The sequence below is a fragment of the Euprymna scolopes genome, chromosome 25 (assembly GCF_053919585.1).
Source record: "Euprymna scolopes isolate OS-2025 chromosome 25, ASM5391958v1, whole genome shotgun sequence".
Classification (NCBI taxonomy): Eukaryota; Metazoa; Mollusca; class Cephalopoda; order Sepiida; family Sepiolidae; genus Euprymna; species Euprymna scolopes.
The window spans coordinates 87,275,867-87,294,053 of NC_136506.1; the positions used below are offsets into that span (position 1 = coordinate 87,275,867).

General features: G+C 34.1%; 2 protein-coding genes and 1 long non-coding RNA gene across 3 annotated transcripts in view; 2 read left to right on the top strand and 1 right to left on the bottom strand.

The window, feature by feature from the left end:
- Positions 1–6,494, bottom strand: part of LOC145247487 (ras-related protein Rab-5B-like) — a 107,139-nt gene extending 100,645 nt beyond the window's left edge. The window contains exon 1 of the mRNA XM_080109295.1: positions 6,076–6,494. The gene's annotated coding sequence lies outside the window, so the exon portion shown is untranslated. The remainder of the gene's footprint in view (positions 1–6,075) is intronic.
- The window catches only part of LOC145247491 (uncharacterized), a 534,006-nt gene that overhangs the window by 205,007 nt on the left and 310,812 nt on the right, over positions 1–18,187 (top strand). The gene's annotated exons all lie outside the window — the stretch shown is intronic.
- The window catches only part of LOC145247485 (EF-hand domain-containing family member B-like), a 185,265-nt gene continuing 175,039 nt past the window's right edge, over positions 7,962–18,187 (top strand). The window contains exon 1 of the mRNA XM_080109294.1: positions 7,962–8,277. Coding sequence (XP_079965420.1) covers positions 8,143–8,277 — 135 coding nt within the window. The 5' untranslated portion in view covers positions 7,962–8,142. The remainder of the gene's footprint in view (positions 8,278–18,187) is intronic.

Sequence of the window (18,187 nt, forward strand, 5' to 3'; positions counted from 1 at the left end):
GTAAAAAAAAAAAAAATTGGATGATTATTTTATTAATTCATTTTAACATCGGGTATTTTTCTTTTCACAATGACAAGATAAAAATTAACTGGTAAAAAAAAAAAAAAAAAAAAAAAAAAAAAAAAGATGATGACGACGGCGAAAGGCAAGTGATGAGGAGGGGGCGTCGTCGAGGTATCAAATTCACGTGATCACACGAGAATGAATACGAAATCAGGTCTGGAGAGAGGGAGTAGAAAGACGGAGGCATATAAATACATATACAAATAGAGAGAGGGACAGAAAAAGGAATAGAGAGAGATGATATACGCACAGTGATAAAAGCATTATATATATATATATATATATATAAAGAGAGAGACACACACAGAGAATACGTACAAACATAGAATGATACAAAGAGAGAGTGCATATATATATATATATCAGAGAGAGAGAGGAACAAAACCTGGACTAAATGAAATGTCTATTCTCTTTGTCCGCCATCAAGCGAAACAGACACGTATTTTCTGTTTAACACTAGAAAATAAAATGAAAATTGGTTTTTGAAATCGTTCTGGATGACACGAAATAATCATACTGTCCGATTTAATAGTGTGATTCTTGCAACATTTCGACGTCGTCGAAGCAGGACATTCCACGCCATGACAGCTCCCGGCTGACACATGCTCCTCGAACAACTTAAGCTCCTCAGTCCTCAGCTGATCACAAATAGTTTCGCAATATAAAACAAAACAATTATTCAGACAATGGACACCTACGTTGGATAATAACAGAACAGACATTTTTAACCGAATTATTATTACGCACAATGTGTTGGAATATGATTAGTTTAGAAATAAATTATTAAACATTAAAAATCTTTTTGCAAAATGCGGTTGTAAATTACGTAATTTTTTTTTTTTTTTTGTTACGCCCACCAAATTAAGAAACCTGACCTGATCTATTTTGATTCTTTTAATTTTTTGATAACTCAAGAAAATTGGCCGAATATATATATATACATATATAAAGCTAAATTTCGTTTAATGGATAGATCAGAATTGAAGTATTTGAAATGAGGTTTTCGACATGATTTCGGGTCGTTCTAAAAACCATGCTTTTTAAGTGTACGAAACTCCACTTTCTAAGAGACGTCATTCTATACGATTATTCGATTTGTAGTTTTGAATTTATATCGAAAAGATGGAAGGTAAAATACTCATAAAGATTTAAATCTAATAGATTCTTTTCCAAGAGAAGGTGTTTTTCCCCTCTCTGAAAACACACACCAAGTTTTAAATTTGGATCTATTGCCCTTCCTTGTATTAGAGTCAGATTTTTGTTTCCCTAATATTAAAGTTCCGACTTACTTGCCTCTGCACAAAGGCAGAGTTAGACACAATCGGTTTCTAATGTGGGGAATATCCAAGTCCTCTCTCCCCCCCAAAAAAAAAAAAAAAAAAAAAAAAAAAAAAAAAAAAAAGGGCACTCTGGATAGGAACAAACATTAAAATTGTCTCGGTCATGAAGGATTTCTCCATTGACCGAGGGCAGAAAAGGTGAAGCGTGTATCACATTTTCTCTTATTAATCGAATAATCGTATAGAACGGCGTCTTAAAACAAGGATATTTTGGATACTTAAAGCGTGAAAAAATGTAAATTGAGGAAAAATTATTTTATTTTCAATTATTTGAAAACTTTGTATAAACTAGTTTATAATATGTAGGTTAAAATATTTAGATTAAAAACAAAATCATGAGGGGAAGGGGGCGTGGTTCTGTTCAATATTATACGTTTAACGTTCGCTATAAAATGGACAAAAATTTTGCAAAATTAATTCAACTAAATAAAAATTGAACCCATTTAAACGAAATTTAATATTTACAAATGAATATTTTTTTTTAAATCCAGCTTGAACATTTTTAGTGCTAAACAATGCTTTTTCAGAAATTGAACCAACAGGTTCAAATTCTGTAGAAGTAATCAATTTTTAAATGTATATAAATACTTAACTAGAATTATTTTTCGGTACGTGTGCAATTTAACATTCCCATGAAAATTTAGAAAGTCATTCTTAACATAAGGTGAGTGGATGGGGACTTAAATTCCCCGTGCCGCGAACGGAACTCTTAAAAAGTTAAAATGCACAAGTGCTTTGTTCTGTTTGGGTAAACAGAACGCAGTCTTACAAATATTTTTTTTTTAATAATTGCATTTAAATTGAATATATATATATATATATATATATATATATATATATATATATATATATATATTATACACACACTTCAGGAAAAATATTTTTGAATTTAAAAGTATTCATTTCACTTAATGACATTCTTTTGACCAGAAGCAATAGTTCTAAATTGGGGCAATTGTGTTCCAATCCAGAATGCTCCTTACTTTGGGAAGTTAAATCCCCTCCCACACACATTAAAAACTGACCTGGTGAGGAGGCAATTTACCAAGATTAGAACCAAAAGGTGTAAGTTTCAAGTATTGCTGATCATGAAATGTACACAGATAGGTAAATAAATATTTGAATATGTAAGAAATGTGTGTTGACGTGATTAACAGAATAGCAAAATATTAGCATTTTGCTGCGGTCAAACCTACAGATTTCCGTTCAGCAAAATTTTGCTGCTTGTGTTTCATTTCAAACAGTCAAACACGATATATGTAACTTTTAAAATTACATTGCAATTTAAGATGGGTGATTCTACAGCAGCTGAACCGAACCAAACTTACCTTGACCAAACTAAATCTAAAGTATAAGCAAAGATAATTGTTTTTAAAAGTTTGGTTCAAATTCTGTAGAAGCACCTTGAGATGTAACCAAGGTAAACTATATAGCTTATGTAGTACGTTTGTGATTTAAGTTATTTTTTTCTTTAAGTTAGAAAAACAAAACATCAAGTTATTGCAAATATTAAATCTGTGGCTATTTTTATTTTGTTAGATTTTAAATTGCGATATAATTATAAAACTACAAATCGAATAATCGTATATAATTTGAAAAGAGGAATTTGGAACGCTTAAAATGGACACGACTTGATTATAAAATAAATTGTACATCAAAATCCCTCACAAATCTAAAAAAAAAAAAAAAAAGGGGGGGGGGCCTTATTTTGGTACTTATTCAGAGAAAGTACCGTGCCGAAATAACATTTAGAAATTCATTCTTGACATGTAGAGGAGGAAGGAGGACATGTAGAGGAGGAAGGAGGACTAGGAGAGGGTGTTTTCTAACTATTCTATACTTTCACCTAACAATTAGAATATATCCTAAAACTTGAAAATACTGGTAAATTTTTACGACGTGTCCCACGTCCCAGCGTATTATAAACACCCCAACCTCCCCATGTTAAGAACGGCTTTCGGAATACCCCCCCCCCAAACCTCGAAATCCGTTCTTAAAATGGGGAAATTACGGGGGGGGGGGTATTCCAAAAGCTGTTCTGAACAGGGGGTGGTTATACTACGCTGTGGCAGGTTGTAAAAAATACTACTATATATAAAAAAAATAGCACGGTAACTATTTTAATAAAACCCTTAAACATTTTTAGTGCTTATGCACTTACTGTAGCGAACTGTTTTTACAGTATTTTAGTTTAATTCAAGTTTTACGATATATCTTATGTTGGTAACTTGTGCATGTTTTCGTGCTGAAATAACGTTATTTAGAAAGCCATTCTTAACATGGAAAGAGGAGGGTGTTCTGTACTCTCCTCTAACAATTTAATAAACAAGATACCATAAAAATTTAATATTTTTAAAAAATAGCGCAACAAAGCACCCTTGGCGGACATGTACGAGATTGCCCACCCACTGAAACTGCGTGTTTTTCACACACCCCTTTTTTATTTAAGTTTTTTTTTTTTATCCGACGGTTATCATAGATTACAGACTATCATATTAGCAGAAAAAAAAAAGGTAAATGAATAACTTCAGAGGGTTCATTTTCTCGTTTATAACGTTATAATCACGTGACACGTTGGTAAAGAGATGGACAGTAAGTCAGGTAGCAATGAAGTAGAATGTTGTGACGAGAAAGTGAACCTCTTAAGCCATTAAATTTATTTTTTATAATAATTAAGTCTGTAATCTATGATAATAGTCGGAAAAAAAAAACTTTAAAACGAAAAAAAAAAAAAAAAAGTGTAAAACACTAATTTTTAGGAGGTAAAGCACTTTCGTTCAGGTCCGTCGCGACGCGCCCCTTTTTTTGTTATTAACTTGTTAGGTGAAAGTACAGAATAATTACAAAACACCCTCCCCATGGCTTTCTAAAACAGTTCAGCCAGCACGGTACAATAAGTGCATAAAATTACTTCGATTTGAGAAATAAAACATAATATACAAAGGATTGTGACTTTTAATAGAAGTCTCTGGATGAACAAACAAATTAGCAAAATAATTACACCCTCACCTTAAAATGGTTCCTATTTTAATTTTTATTAAAAAAGATATTCACTTATGTTATTAGTAATTTAGCTTTACGAGTAAAAAATTTGAAAACGTTAATATGGAAAAACAATAGTGCTTTGGCAAAGCAAAAGCACTGCTTTTTGCTGTGAAACCTTTTTTCTATGAATTCAAGTTAAACCAACTTTTACTAATGAAATAAAATAGAGACCCTCCCACAATTTCAAAAGAAAAAAAAGTGGTTTTAGGTACTAGTGCAGAGAGTGATCCGGACGTAAATAACGTTATTTAAAAAGCCATTCTTAACATGGGGAGGGGAGGGTGTTTTGTACCTATTCTATACTTCAACCTTACAATTGAATTAAAAACCATATCAAAACTTTAATTAAACTTGGAAATACGATTTTAAAAATAGCGCGGATCACTCTCTGCACTAGCACCTAGTTTTATTTAATTATATTAAAAAAAAAACTCAGATTTATTAAATATTAGTTTTGAAAAAGGAAACAAAATAAATTTATTTGTAAATATATATATCTTCAAAAAATTTCGTTTTTATTTCTAGAAATCAAATATATTTTACTTATCAAATATTAATTTAGCTTGGTAATATAAATAAAATTGAATTGTACAAAGGCTTAAGTATTTTATTATTAGAACTAGAATTATCTGGTTGAACTTAAAAATAAAATATGCCAGGAAAGAAATATGACCCTTCATAAAAATAAAACCCAAATTAGTTAAATATAGTCAAACTATACATAATATAATAATTAGTCTATTAGGCCATCACAGAACAAAAGAATTCCATTGACAAAGACGAAATAATTCCAAAAAATAATTATATTTCAATATTTGTATGGATATTAAACACATATGAAAAAAACAAAAAAAAAACAATATGGCATCTGAAGACCATTCGGTTTTGTTATTTCAATTCTTTTTCTTAGATAAAACATAAATCTTTTATATAAAAAGGTAAATAAAACCCACATCAAATAAATATAGGAAAAATATTGGAATACGTACATAAAAATTTATAATTAGGTAACATTTTTTTAATAATATATATTTTTTTAAATTGTGTTCATAAACAACGCCATCATTATCAAAAGAAACTAAGGTTAGTTTTTTTTTTTTTTTTTTTAGATTATTTTTTTAATTAATTTTTATATTAAAAAAAATTTTCCTTTTAAGTAGGTATTTTATTACACTGTTTTATGTTTGGGGTTTATTTGGATAAAAAAAAAAATCGGCTTAATTATTGTTTTTGAGCCATGTCGATTATGCGAAAGACGACAAATGAGGTGATGTAAACATTGAAACAAGGAAGAATGACTCGGCCATTAACGAGAAGAAAAAGCGAAACTCATCCGGACTTAACCGTATTTAAACCAACCACAATTTGTTAAACATATACTATTATAACACAATAAAGCCACCAAAATATTATTTAAACATTTCAGACCAATTACAATAGGAAAAAAATTAGTATAACCATAAGTAATACTACCTTAATAACGCACGATATATATTAGACATTATGTAGGTGAGATTTGAGGTCTGGTACTTATAGACCAAGATAAAAGGGTGGCGATTTTTGGAAGCATTTGAGATAGAATTTTGGTCATTCTGCAACGGGACATGGACTCTTCGTGTCTTCTTACCTGTTTTAGTTCCCTTATTTTGTTTTTCCCGGTGGTAATTGTCCCCTTATGTCGACCAACAAACTGCAAAAAAAAAGACCTATGAATGTACGCAGTCGCCGTAGTCGCCGTAAGAGTCGTACCACCCTCTCTCTCGACGTCGGGAACTATTTTTTTTTTTTTTTTTTTTTTTTTTTTTTTGATTCATGCGCCGAGCAAAATGTCCGGATGACGAGGCAAGTAGAGACAGTGATGCATTTTTTTTTTTTTATTATTATTATTGTTTTTGCCTTATAAAAAAAGGAGAATAATAACAAAAAATAAAAATTTTAAATGTCAAAAAAAAAAAAATCTTTGCTTTTTTTTAGAAAGAAGAAATACTATATAAAACGAGTGCCTGGGGTTACTACGCCATTAGAGAAGTGATGCGGTTTTTGTTTTTGCCTTATTGATAAAAATACAAAAAAAAAAAAAAAAGGAAAAGGAGAAACGATTACGGAATTTTTTTTTTTTTTAAATTATTTGTAAAACCAAAACAAAAAGAAATATCTATAAAAACGAAAAATATATTGATCATGAAAATGCCCGGATATTTACTACGCCAGAGTTGTGTGTTGTGTGGTGTGTGTATGTGTTTTACCTTATTGAAAAACAAAATGAAAATAAAAATACTAACATTCTCAAAATATGTTTGTTTTTTGTTAATTTTTGAATATGTACAAAAATTGAAACATCTTTAAAAAAAAAAAAAAAATGTAAAAAATTTTTTTTTTAAATACATAAAATATTCGATGAGAATGCCCGGAGATTTACTACGCGAATAGGGAAGTACTTCGGTTTTTCATCACATTATGAACGCAGAGAAAAAAATGAAAACATTGAAAAATGATTTTTTTTTTAAATTTAAATTCCCAAAAATATTTTTAGAGAAAGAAATGAAGATATATATTTGTATAACAGTTTAAATCTTTATTATACTTTAAGGTGCTATATTTTGAACTCGTCCGCTTAATTTCTGTAAAATACACATTTCATTTTTCCACGCATTACAGCAGTCTTCCGTGTTTTTCTCGTCTCTGTAAAGATATTTCTCGCTAGTGTTTCATTATTAGAACAAAGATAATCTCCACAAAAAGAAATATAAATCAATACAAAATAATTAATAGAAAAATATATCGAATTCCGATAATATAAATCAATATATTTTTACTATTTTAATTTCTAAAGAAAAGGGCGTCACTTTTTTTTGGTTTTGTAGGGGAGGGTATATTTCAGTATTAAGTGGATATTTTGTTTTTGGAAAGACATTTTAAATAAATAATATGTAAGGTTCATAATGTTGAGAATAAGTAAAATTGTGTTTAGTTTTTAAATAATAAACCTATCAGAAACTAGCGTTGTTATTATTTATACGGACTAAATACGACCAAGAATCAGGCGAGTCAACCTTGGTTAGAGATTGGTAACCCCCGAACAACCATTACGTCATGATCTTCAAGTCAAATATGATTCTTTTCAAAAATAAAACAAAAATAAATACAGACATTTAAAAATTTTATTTTAAAAATTCATTAATTAAAAAAAAACAAGAAAGGATTTAATTTTATTCTTTAACACCGAGTTATATAAGCAATAGCGACTTGATTATTATCAAATAATTCAGTAATGATTTTACCAGCAACAAGCACTCCCCCATTCCAGTCGTCGTGCGGCAACAGATTATAAATTTTTATTTTGATATATAATTATGAAAAACAAGAAATGTTTTTTTTTATTGAAAATAGTTTCAAATGTCTAATTTGTTCACAAAATCCTTTAAAATAAAGCTTTTCTTTATTATTATTCGAAGGATTTGGAAATAAATCAAAGAATCTCTCGTTCCCATTCCCCTCCTCCTCCTTCCTTGTATAACACACGTAGGCATGAATTAAAATGAAGAACGCCTGCGTCAGTGCGTCGTGACATCCGACTTTTGACCTTTGACTCTTTTGACTTTTGACCCTTTGACTCTGTCGCTATGGTTACTGAAGAATAGCGTCGCTCTGCACGTTTCAAAATTGTCTTTGTTTTGTTATTATTACTTTGAAAATGTACGGGTCTGTCGTCGCTACCACAGGTAATAATAGCAGTTTGAAAATGCCATCACTAAAAGACCCTGTAGAAGAATCCCCAAATGGTGTTCAATTTAAGAGAATTAAGGACAGAAGTCCTTACATAAAAGCGGTAAGTAATTGTTATTAAAAAAAAAAAAAAAAAAAGACTTCGTATTATTTGGATTCTTCGGACTACTATTTTCATCTTTGAGTGTTATTTTCACAACGTTTCAGTCGATGTAACCTCCAACCTTCCTCATGTGTGTCTTGTCGAACTCGGGAATCTTTTTGACGAACTCAGGAATATGCACAGAATTTTTGAACGGGACCTTTAATTTAATCCACGAGGATAGCATGCTCTCTTTCCGCCAGCCATGACTGGGTAGAAGTCGTAAAGTGATTCCTTAACCCTTATCCTCGAGTGGCCTCTGGGTCTTGATAAGTGGTGACTCCTTATTGTAAAAAAAAAAAAAAAAAATAGTGTCACCTGCACTGAGGATTGAACCTTCAACCTCCAGAAGAGTGTAACTTGCATCTGAATTTTCTCAAATATTTTATCCATGACGTCACGGGTCTTTTTTGGAAAAAGAGAAAATGTATACTTTACGCTTCAGAATCCAATATTGAGAAAAAAAAAAAAAAAAAAAAAATATTGAGCGACGTTAACGATATATTAAAAGTCTATTACGTCGCCACGTGACTAGGTGTGGAATCGGTACAAGTGGTTGGTGCCATTCGTTAATCCAACAACTAACCCTAAGCTCAGGTTGGCTATATGCCAATCTGGCCTTAGGGTTAGTGGTTGGATTAATAGTATTTAATAAATAAAATTAAATTAAAAAAAAAAAAACACAATAAAACAAACGAACCCCCCCCCCCATTCTATGTATCAGAAGGGCACCAGGGCGAACGAGGTAGCCACTGCTCTGTTATTCATAAAATTTGATTTTCTTATTCAAAAATAAAACTGCTTGATCATTTTTGCGTGATTTTTGAAGTGTGATATTTTAGTTTCATCACTGGTGCGTGGTGCACTGCACTGGTGCAGGTGCATACATCGTACAGATTTTTCTTTCTTTTTCTTTTTTCTTTTTTGTTTGATACAGGGAAATTCTGGACAGGAACAAAATCTTTTTATTTAAAGTTTCTTGCTTTGTCTTCTCATGAACGATTTCAGATACAACATCGTTCGGGTTTTCTTTTCCATATAAAGTAACATATTATTTAATCATATAATCACTTACTATATAATTATTTAATATTGAGTAAAAGACTTAATACAATTTGTGAACAATTGATCCTAACGTTTATCAGTTTTGTTTTTTTGGTTTTTTTTTGTTTTTGTTTTTACAAAGGAGTCACCACTTATCAAGGCCCAGAGGCCACTCGAGGATAAGGAGTTAATGAGCGTACAGTAGTCAAATGTCGTAGTAATCATCATTAGTAGTGGGAATTGGGTAAATTGGATTACTTAAGGAAACGGCTCATCAAGAACTTGTTTATGTTGGACTTGAAGACAACCACATTGTAGTCAGTTGGAAAGCAGGAAAACAGAAGTGAGTGCCATACAATTAGATCACCGCAGTTAAAGAACGTTGAACCTGATCTGTACCACATAGGTAATCATTTTGGAATATCAAGTGCTGTATGTAAGAGGACAAAAACTTAACATCGTCATCTCCTCTAACGCGTATATACAAACGACTGGAGATCGCTTGTGAATATTCCCATGGGACTTCCTCCCTTGGAGGAAACTGGTTCAACCCACCTAGGATGAGTGCGACTTTGGTATAATTATACCGATTCGGTATTTGTTTTCGCGACGGTATCATAGACTTTTACTAAATTAATGTTAACGTTGCTATATTGTATTTTTGTTTTTTTCAAAAATATGGAGTTTAGAACTCTAAAGTAAACATTTACTAATTTTTATCAAGAGCCCATCATCCAAGGTATTACCTTCTTCTTTCATATGAGGTGAGGGGTTACCCTCTTGTAAGAGAGGAAGGTAGGTATTGCCGCCTACCTGAGAGATACCTATCAAGGAATACTATTTATTATAACCAAATAGAATTAGGTACAAAATCATTAATTTCTTTATTTTTTTGAGGGGAGGGGGTCTTTCACTTCTTAACATATGTATACTGATAGTACTATATCTTACATGTTCAATTAACCATCACATTCATTGCAGTAACCAAAATACCGCATTCACTCTATGGACTAACCTACTTAAAATATCTTTGCAGCATTTTAGAACTTATTTTTATCATGAACACAAAACAGATACTATCAGACACAGCTTGAATAGATGTTCATACAAGTCGATGATACGTTCTTGAAAATAAGTCTGACAATGATTTTTTTTTTTTTTTTTTTGCTGTTGGGTTAAGGCATGATTTCATTCCGTCTGAGGTGGTCCACCTTCCCAAGCTGTGTTTTCTCTCCAAGAAGGACTTAGCTTATTGTTAATCGCCTGAAGCGCCACTCCAAGGAATGCTGATAGGGCTACTCAGGTACTTTTTATATGCCAGATTGCACTTATCCTAGTGTGCTGGTTTTTAAAAACCACATGTGTCTAATCTGGAGAGGAGTTGAGTAAAATACTCCGCACCCAACCACTAAAAGGAGGTAATTCCTGGGAGGATGTTATCATGGCAACAGAATAAATAAATATAAATCTTAAAAAGTCTATGATACTGCCGCGAAACCAAAAAAATAAGATGGGAGGATAGTCTCATCGCAAGAGAACAGATAGTACATTACCTCTTCCCTTCTAAAGGAAGAGGAGAAGGTAATTCCTGGGAGGATGGTATCATGAGTATAGAACAGATACAACATTAAGCCCTCTATCTGCATCAAAGAAAGATGAAGTAATGCCTGGGAGATGGTATCATGACAACAAAACAGATACTACACTATCCCTCTTTTGAATTGAGCATTGAAAGATAGTACATTAGTTTCAAATCGTATAATAGGTATTCGCCTTCCTTCTACCACAAGATGTGACACGAGGTTAGAAGATGGGGGATGAAAAAACAGTGAACAGGGTGTGTATGCACTCTAGCCATACAAAAATGCCTGCACAGACCCATCAGCATTCTTCAGCTTCAGGTGATTAGCAATAAACTAAACCCTTCTCAGATTAAACCCTGACAAAAAAATCCGGTTTGGTATCCCGATAGGTGGATGATAAAATGCTGCAATACCTTTCCGGTAACTCCTGCAGCTGTGCTGGCTCTGACTGTATTGGTTTGCCTTTCCATCAGACTTTGTCTATAACGCTGAGAGGGGGACTCTGGTAACTGGGCAAACCTAGGTCTCCTTATCAACCGACCAGGCCTGCATCTGGAAAGGCAACTTCAACTTCATCTTTATAGCCACAGCAGATGCTGCAGTGCACTAGACTAGATGCAGAATGCCATTGTCTTTTAGACAGAAGGGTGCCATCATACGTTCAAAGAGAGGAGGTGAAGCCGAGGAGAGTGGACTGCCTAGAACTGCACAGAAGGATGCCTGAGCCCAACAGATGCAGAAATATTATCTCTGCTGGTCTAATTGGTATGAATAAACCCTATTTAGACTCTATGTGCGGCATAATCACGTTGACACACTGGTTCCTGTTGGATCACTGAAGTTAAGCAATGTTGAACCTGATCAAGACTAAATGGGTGACCATTTGGGACTTCCAGATGCTATATGTGCTCTCCGCTTAACCATAACATTCATCCTTGCAGTAACCAAAATACCGCATTCACTCTATGGACTAACCTACTTAAAATATCTTTGCAGCATTTTAGAACTTATTGGTATCATGAACACAAAACAGATACACACAGACAAAGTTCCTTTTATATAATAGTAGAGTAGATCAAATATATATATATATATATAAATACTTTGCAAGGATGTGTGTATATTTGTTGTATTCCATTGTTTCCAGTCATCCTGGACTTCTCCTTGCCATCGGACTCAAGCAATGCCGATTCAGGAAAGGTGTGGTTGGTAATTGCGAAACCCTTGCCTCATAATTATACACTCAGCTTCCCCTCCAGGGGTATCCTTTGTCTTTCAAGACTAAACAGAGGCATTGGTCGATATTTAGACTCTGCCAGATTGAGCATTAAAAGATAGTAATAGTATAAAAATTTCCCCCACTCTTTATCTCTGCCTAAATCAAAACGTAGATTCCATGAACAAAGCTTCTTTCTTAGAACTGCACGCCTGTGGAACTCTGTTCCGTCTGCCTGCTTCCCACCTGACTACAACCTGGATGTCTTCAAGTCCAATGTAAACAAATTCCTAATGAACTGCCCCCTTAAGTAAACACTTCATTAAATCTCCACACTAACGTACTGTACTTGCAATAACCCTTATCCCTGAGTGACTTCCGGCCCTTGATAAGTGGTGACCACCGTGTAAAAAAAAAAAAAAAAAAAAGTAAATGAAATAAAAGACTTCTGATATAAAAGTTATTGTATTGTTCTGGTTTCAAACAGACAGATACCTAATTTCCATCATCTCCTCTATATATATATATATTAGACATTAAGAGGAGATTGTAGATAGATATATAAATACCCGTTCACATACACTTTTCACGATAAAGCTAGAACCCAGAAATAAGGTTGTTCCGAAATCGTGTTTGGGGAGTCGGCTAATTTCAGTTAATGTTTGTAGATGTGATATCTACCGCCTGCATACCAGCAGTAACTATCTTAGTTGTATAGGACGCGTTGCTTGTGACATCGTAGAATGTAGAACTGGATAAAAAAAAATATAAGAATTTAAAAATCGAGGCATAGCCAATAGATTGCGCCGTGGCCCATATGGTTAGGTTGTCAGTATTGCCCATTTCATGCATGCGACGACCTGGGTTCGCGCATATGTCGGAGCACGTCACTGATGAGATGCAGTATATCAAAAACCACTTTGGGTCTGGCGTTGTCCATTGTCGATGCAATTGCTCGATTCTATCTAATTCTGGGTTCTAGCTTTATCGTGAAAAGTGTATGTGAACGGGTATATATATATATATATATATATATATATATATATATATATATATATATATATATATAGTCTTATTTATAGTATTCTGAATTTTACTGGGTTTATATAATTGAAAATTCAGTAATCGTTCATATACCAATAAATTTTAAGCCAAAAAGAGATGACTTAAACTGTAAGCTACAAAATTATCATATTTCATAATTGAGCATTCTTATATTGTTTTAACAAAAACCAAGACATCAAAGAATGGGTTGATAGCAACAAATAGTGTATTTCATCATTAGTTAAAATTGTTACAAGACTATTCGGACAAATCCAAACATTATGTCATTTGAAAATTTTCACAAGAACAGCCTTTCTTCAGACTTATTGAATAAAAAACACTTTAACAATTAAAACATTATGGAAACCATTTCCCTTATAAGAAAAAGAAAACAAGCGAAAACATTTTACCTATATCTCATCCTTGCAAAATATTTATATATATATATATATATATATATATATATATATATATATATATATATATGGCGATTAAGCTACACTGAATATTCTGCGTTTCATCCACTATAGGATTCATCAGGCTTATGACTATAGGATTCGTCAGGCTTAGGCGCATAAGCCTGACGAATCCTATAGTGGATGAAACGCAGAATATTCAGCTTAATCGCCATATATATTTTATAAATTACTAACTAGCTCTACCTACGTATTGAGCACTTTTGAAGTAAATACTTAAAGTTTACGCATAAATCTATACTTTCGTATATTAGGTTTATGTGAGTAAATGAAGTAGTTATATATATATATATATATATATATATATATATATATATCTTTGATCTACTCTATTATTATATAAAAGGAACTTTGTCTGTGTGTATGTGAATTTGTTCCCTATGCACTCGAAAACGCCTGGACCAAGTTTATGAAATTTCACACAAAGATACTTTATGTGCCTGGCAGTGTTCTTAGGTAGGTTTTGTATCAGAATATCTTTGATAAGTATCGATAATCAAAATAATCCGATGAAAAAAGGAACAGACGATTTTGACCAAAGTTAACACCTTACACAGCCTAACATCACAAGTGCATTTGAAAAGTTTTATTACCACACAAACCAAAAGATCCGATAATATAAAATCAACAGTAGGTTCTTTGATATGACGGGCGCACGTTCAAAATGAATGCTTCTGTTTAAACCACAATTGCACCCTGATACTTGACTTTTTCATTTTAAACTTAAATTCCAGCCATTATCACCGCACAAGCAGTAAATCCAGGCATATAAAATCAAGAGTAGGTGCAATTCTAATTGATGGCACCAAAGTCATATACATATATTTTTAGTTTTTGAAATCACTATTATATATTGGGTACAATATATAGTCTTGTGGGGTTTCCTGATTTGATTTTCAACTTGGTGGACTCTTTGCTGGGCATGAGAATGAATCTTGTCAGCTGAATCAGCCACAACATCAAGGGGCATATCTATTGATACCAGGGCAAGGACTTGGGTTGTGTTCCGTGGTAAATGATCCACCATATTCTTCGGAGGATTGATTCTGCTATAGTGTTGTTCTCAAGGCGCCTTTTCAACAGGTGCAGGAGCTGAGATGGGGTTCTATCACCTGGAGACACATTAGAGAATAGGTCTCTGATGAGGTCTTCATCTGAATGTCCTGTTCGCTTAACGATAGCTTCTTTGAGGTGAGTGTATGGGAGATGGTCTGGAGTGTTGAGAAGAGTGTCTTCCACTTCTTCCATGATCGATGCTTATAGGGCCTGTATGATTGAGGCATATTTTGTGTCCTCTCATGTGACTTTCCTGGCTGAAAATATTGTCTGGAGTTGAATGAACCAACTCCTAATATTGATTGCATTATACAGAGGTAGTTGTACCAGATGGCTGGGGGGGGGGGGGGGGGGCTGGGTGATATGTTAATTTCTGGTTTGTTGATTTTTTTTCTGCCATCTATAATATAAATCTCATCTGTTTGTTTAAATGTGTGTATGTATGTTTGTACATCTGCCTAAAACTTTCAACAGACACGACGGATTTTCATGAGATTGGTATCATTTTGAAGCTCGACATCTAGGACGACAAATAATGAAAAATTGGCCAAAAACATTAATTCCTTCACTCTCAACTCGGCAGTTTTCTAGAAGGGGGGATCGCTTTTTTGCAAGCCATTTTTGCAAATCATCGTATCGATTGGATTGATTTTACTAATTTTAACGTTCTGAACTTCCAGTCGCATCATGGAGTAGGGGTAAGACGTCAGATTTTCTTTCACTTTCTTTTCCACCTTCGCGTTACGGGTTCAAGCCTACCTGCCTACTACCACTTTTTTTTTTTTTTTGCTCAACACACACCTCCAAACACTCGGTCAGTGCCAGGCACCCAGGCTATTTTTCTCTGTTAGCCGTTTGCCTGTGTCCAAAAAATCATGTCAGGGTCACCACTTGTTGCAGAGGGCTGAGAGGCGGTGTGAAGGTGTCCATCAACCTTACTACTAATAAAGGTAGACACAAGGCAAAAGACATAAAGGCAATAGCAAAGAAGAATGACAAACACAGATGATTGGCTAAAGATGACATGTATTGTGTTTAATTTTTTTACCAAGAAAAGGGGTAAAATGTATGGCAATGGATTACGGATTAGTTGGAACAAGAATATGTGCCTCACAAACTTAAGATTCTTTGGTCTTTAAGGTAAGAACTGGTAGCTGAAAGTCAGTGGGCAGTGTTGCAGATAGCTAGACATCAGTGGGGTGCCAGAGCAGGTAGCCAGATGTAAGCGGGCACTGTTTTTAATAAAATAAAGTCTATCGCATATAATTTAAAGTATGCATTCTAAATTATATCCCCTGTGTGTAAACTCTTTATCGTCCATGTGGTCTAAAATGTAATTAAATTAACTGATGGTGAAAGGAATAAAGTAAATTAAACAAAACAGGTGGGCCTCTCTCCTGTCAGAATGAGGGAGGGACAGAGAAAGAAAAAGTCTTCATTTGTAGAAGGCTTGGTTATATACATGTGGCATTGATTTGCATAAGAGGACAGAAACTGTTATGAAAAGGACGAGTTGAAAGCACAACAGCAATCCTTAGTTCGACAGCAGAGAGCAAGGATGGTTAGTGGAAAGTTTCAGTTGAATTTAGTCGTGGGAAAGCAGGAGTTTAAACAAAAAATTTTTCTTCATTTAATTTTTCTTTTCTCTTCCATTTCATATGGATAGATTTTATTGAACGTTGGTTTTCTTTCTGAACATATTTATTTGGTAGAAGAAAACCAGCAGTGTGAAGACGTCTTACTTTACCAAATACACATAATACCAATGTATTTAATTACAAGGTATTTCGGCGGAGAACAGATCATGGAATCCAGGATGTTGAGATTGGGCAAAGATGTGATACCACCTTTTAGTGGGGAGGGTGATGTCGTCGGATGGATAAAAACAGTAAAATTGGTAGCTAAGCACCAACACATGTCAAACCTTGCCAGTTTTATTCCACTTTTTCTACATGGAGATGTGCTCGCTCTCCATCTTGAGATGAATGAAGAACAAGAAAATGCAAAACAGATAGAACTGAGACTAGTGGCTGCATTCACTGAAGGTCCTTTTGAAGTCTACGAAACGCTACAACAATTCAAGTGGACAGGTGAATCAGTTAATGTTTACGCCAATATAATCAAAAGATTGGCTGGACTTTTTTAACAGGATTTCCAGACGTATCTATGGCACTACAACAGCTACCTCACGTAGAGAGAATGACATCAACAAGCTGATGCCAACTGCATGGCTTTTAGTCAGCAAAAGTGTTTGAGAGACTGGGACATTGGCAGCGGGTGCACAAAGTAATACACTGAGAAATAAGGCTCAAAAAGAATCATCAAGCCTTAAGTGCTTTAGATGTCAAGGATCACACCTGGAAAAAGATTGCACAGAGATACCTCGAGCCAGAGTAACATGGTACGAGTGTGGAAAGTTTGGCCTCAGATTCAGAAACGGGCAAGAGGGGGGGGGCTTCTGCACCACAAGCTGCCCCAACAATAGAATGAGGGCGCAATACAGGCCTCTTTCTATATTAGAAGTGTTGGTGAATGATTTAGTAATGACCGCTTTTGTTGATACTAGTCGCACCACCACTTTAATCGACTCAAAACTCATGAGTGGATATGGTAGGAGTGACGCAGTGAAAACAATTGATGGGAGGGACATGGAATGTAAAGGGATCAGGCAAGTGGAGATAAAAGTATGTGGAGTACAAGTAAAAGTGGGAGGCGATCTTGATGAATCACATCATTGAAAGGATCGTCGTCATAATTGAAATAGACGTAATCAATGAGATGGGAGGTGTAACGATAAAGAAAGCTGAGGTGAAGTTTGGAGATGCACATCGTGTTGCAGCTGCTCATCAGCGGAATGCTTGCAAAATTGAGGATAAAGTCTTTGAAGCAAGTTTCGATGGAGAGAAATGTACAATAAGTGAAAATTGAAGGGAGTGCAATCCCCTAACAACTTGAGTGTCGATGGAATGCCACAACATATTTTAGACTTAAGGCGGGTGGTCCAGGTAGATGATGAGGATGTCGGTGCTGAGCCAGAGTAATGAAGGTGAACTGGTACCGATGCAAAGACCACAGAGAGAACGCAATGTGCCTCTCCGGACACAGGATTATTTAATGTAAAATGATCTTTAATAATCATGGGGGCGTGTGGTTTAAAATGTAATTAAATTGATTACGTGATGAAAGGAATAATGTGACTTACACAAACAGGTGTGCGTCTCTCCTGTCGGATGGCGGAATGAGGGAAAAAAAGAAAGAAAAAATCTTCATTTGTAGAAAGCTCGGTTATATACATGTGGCATTGATTTGATTTGATAACATAACAGAAACTGTTATGAAAAGGACGAGTTGAAAGCACAACGGCAGTTCTTGGTTCGACAGCAGAGAGAGAGAGAGAGAACGAACGGTGGAAAATTTCAGTTGAATTTAGTCATGGGAAAGCAGGAGTTTGG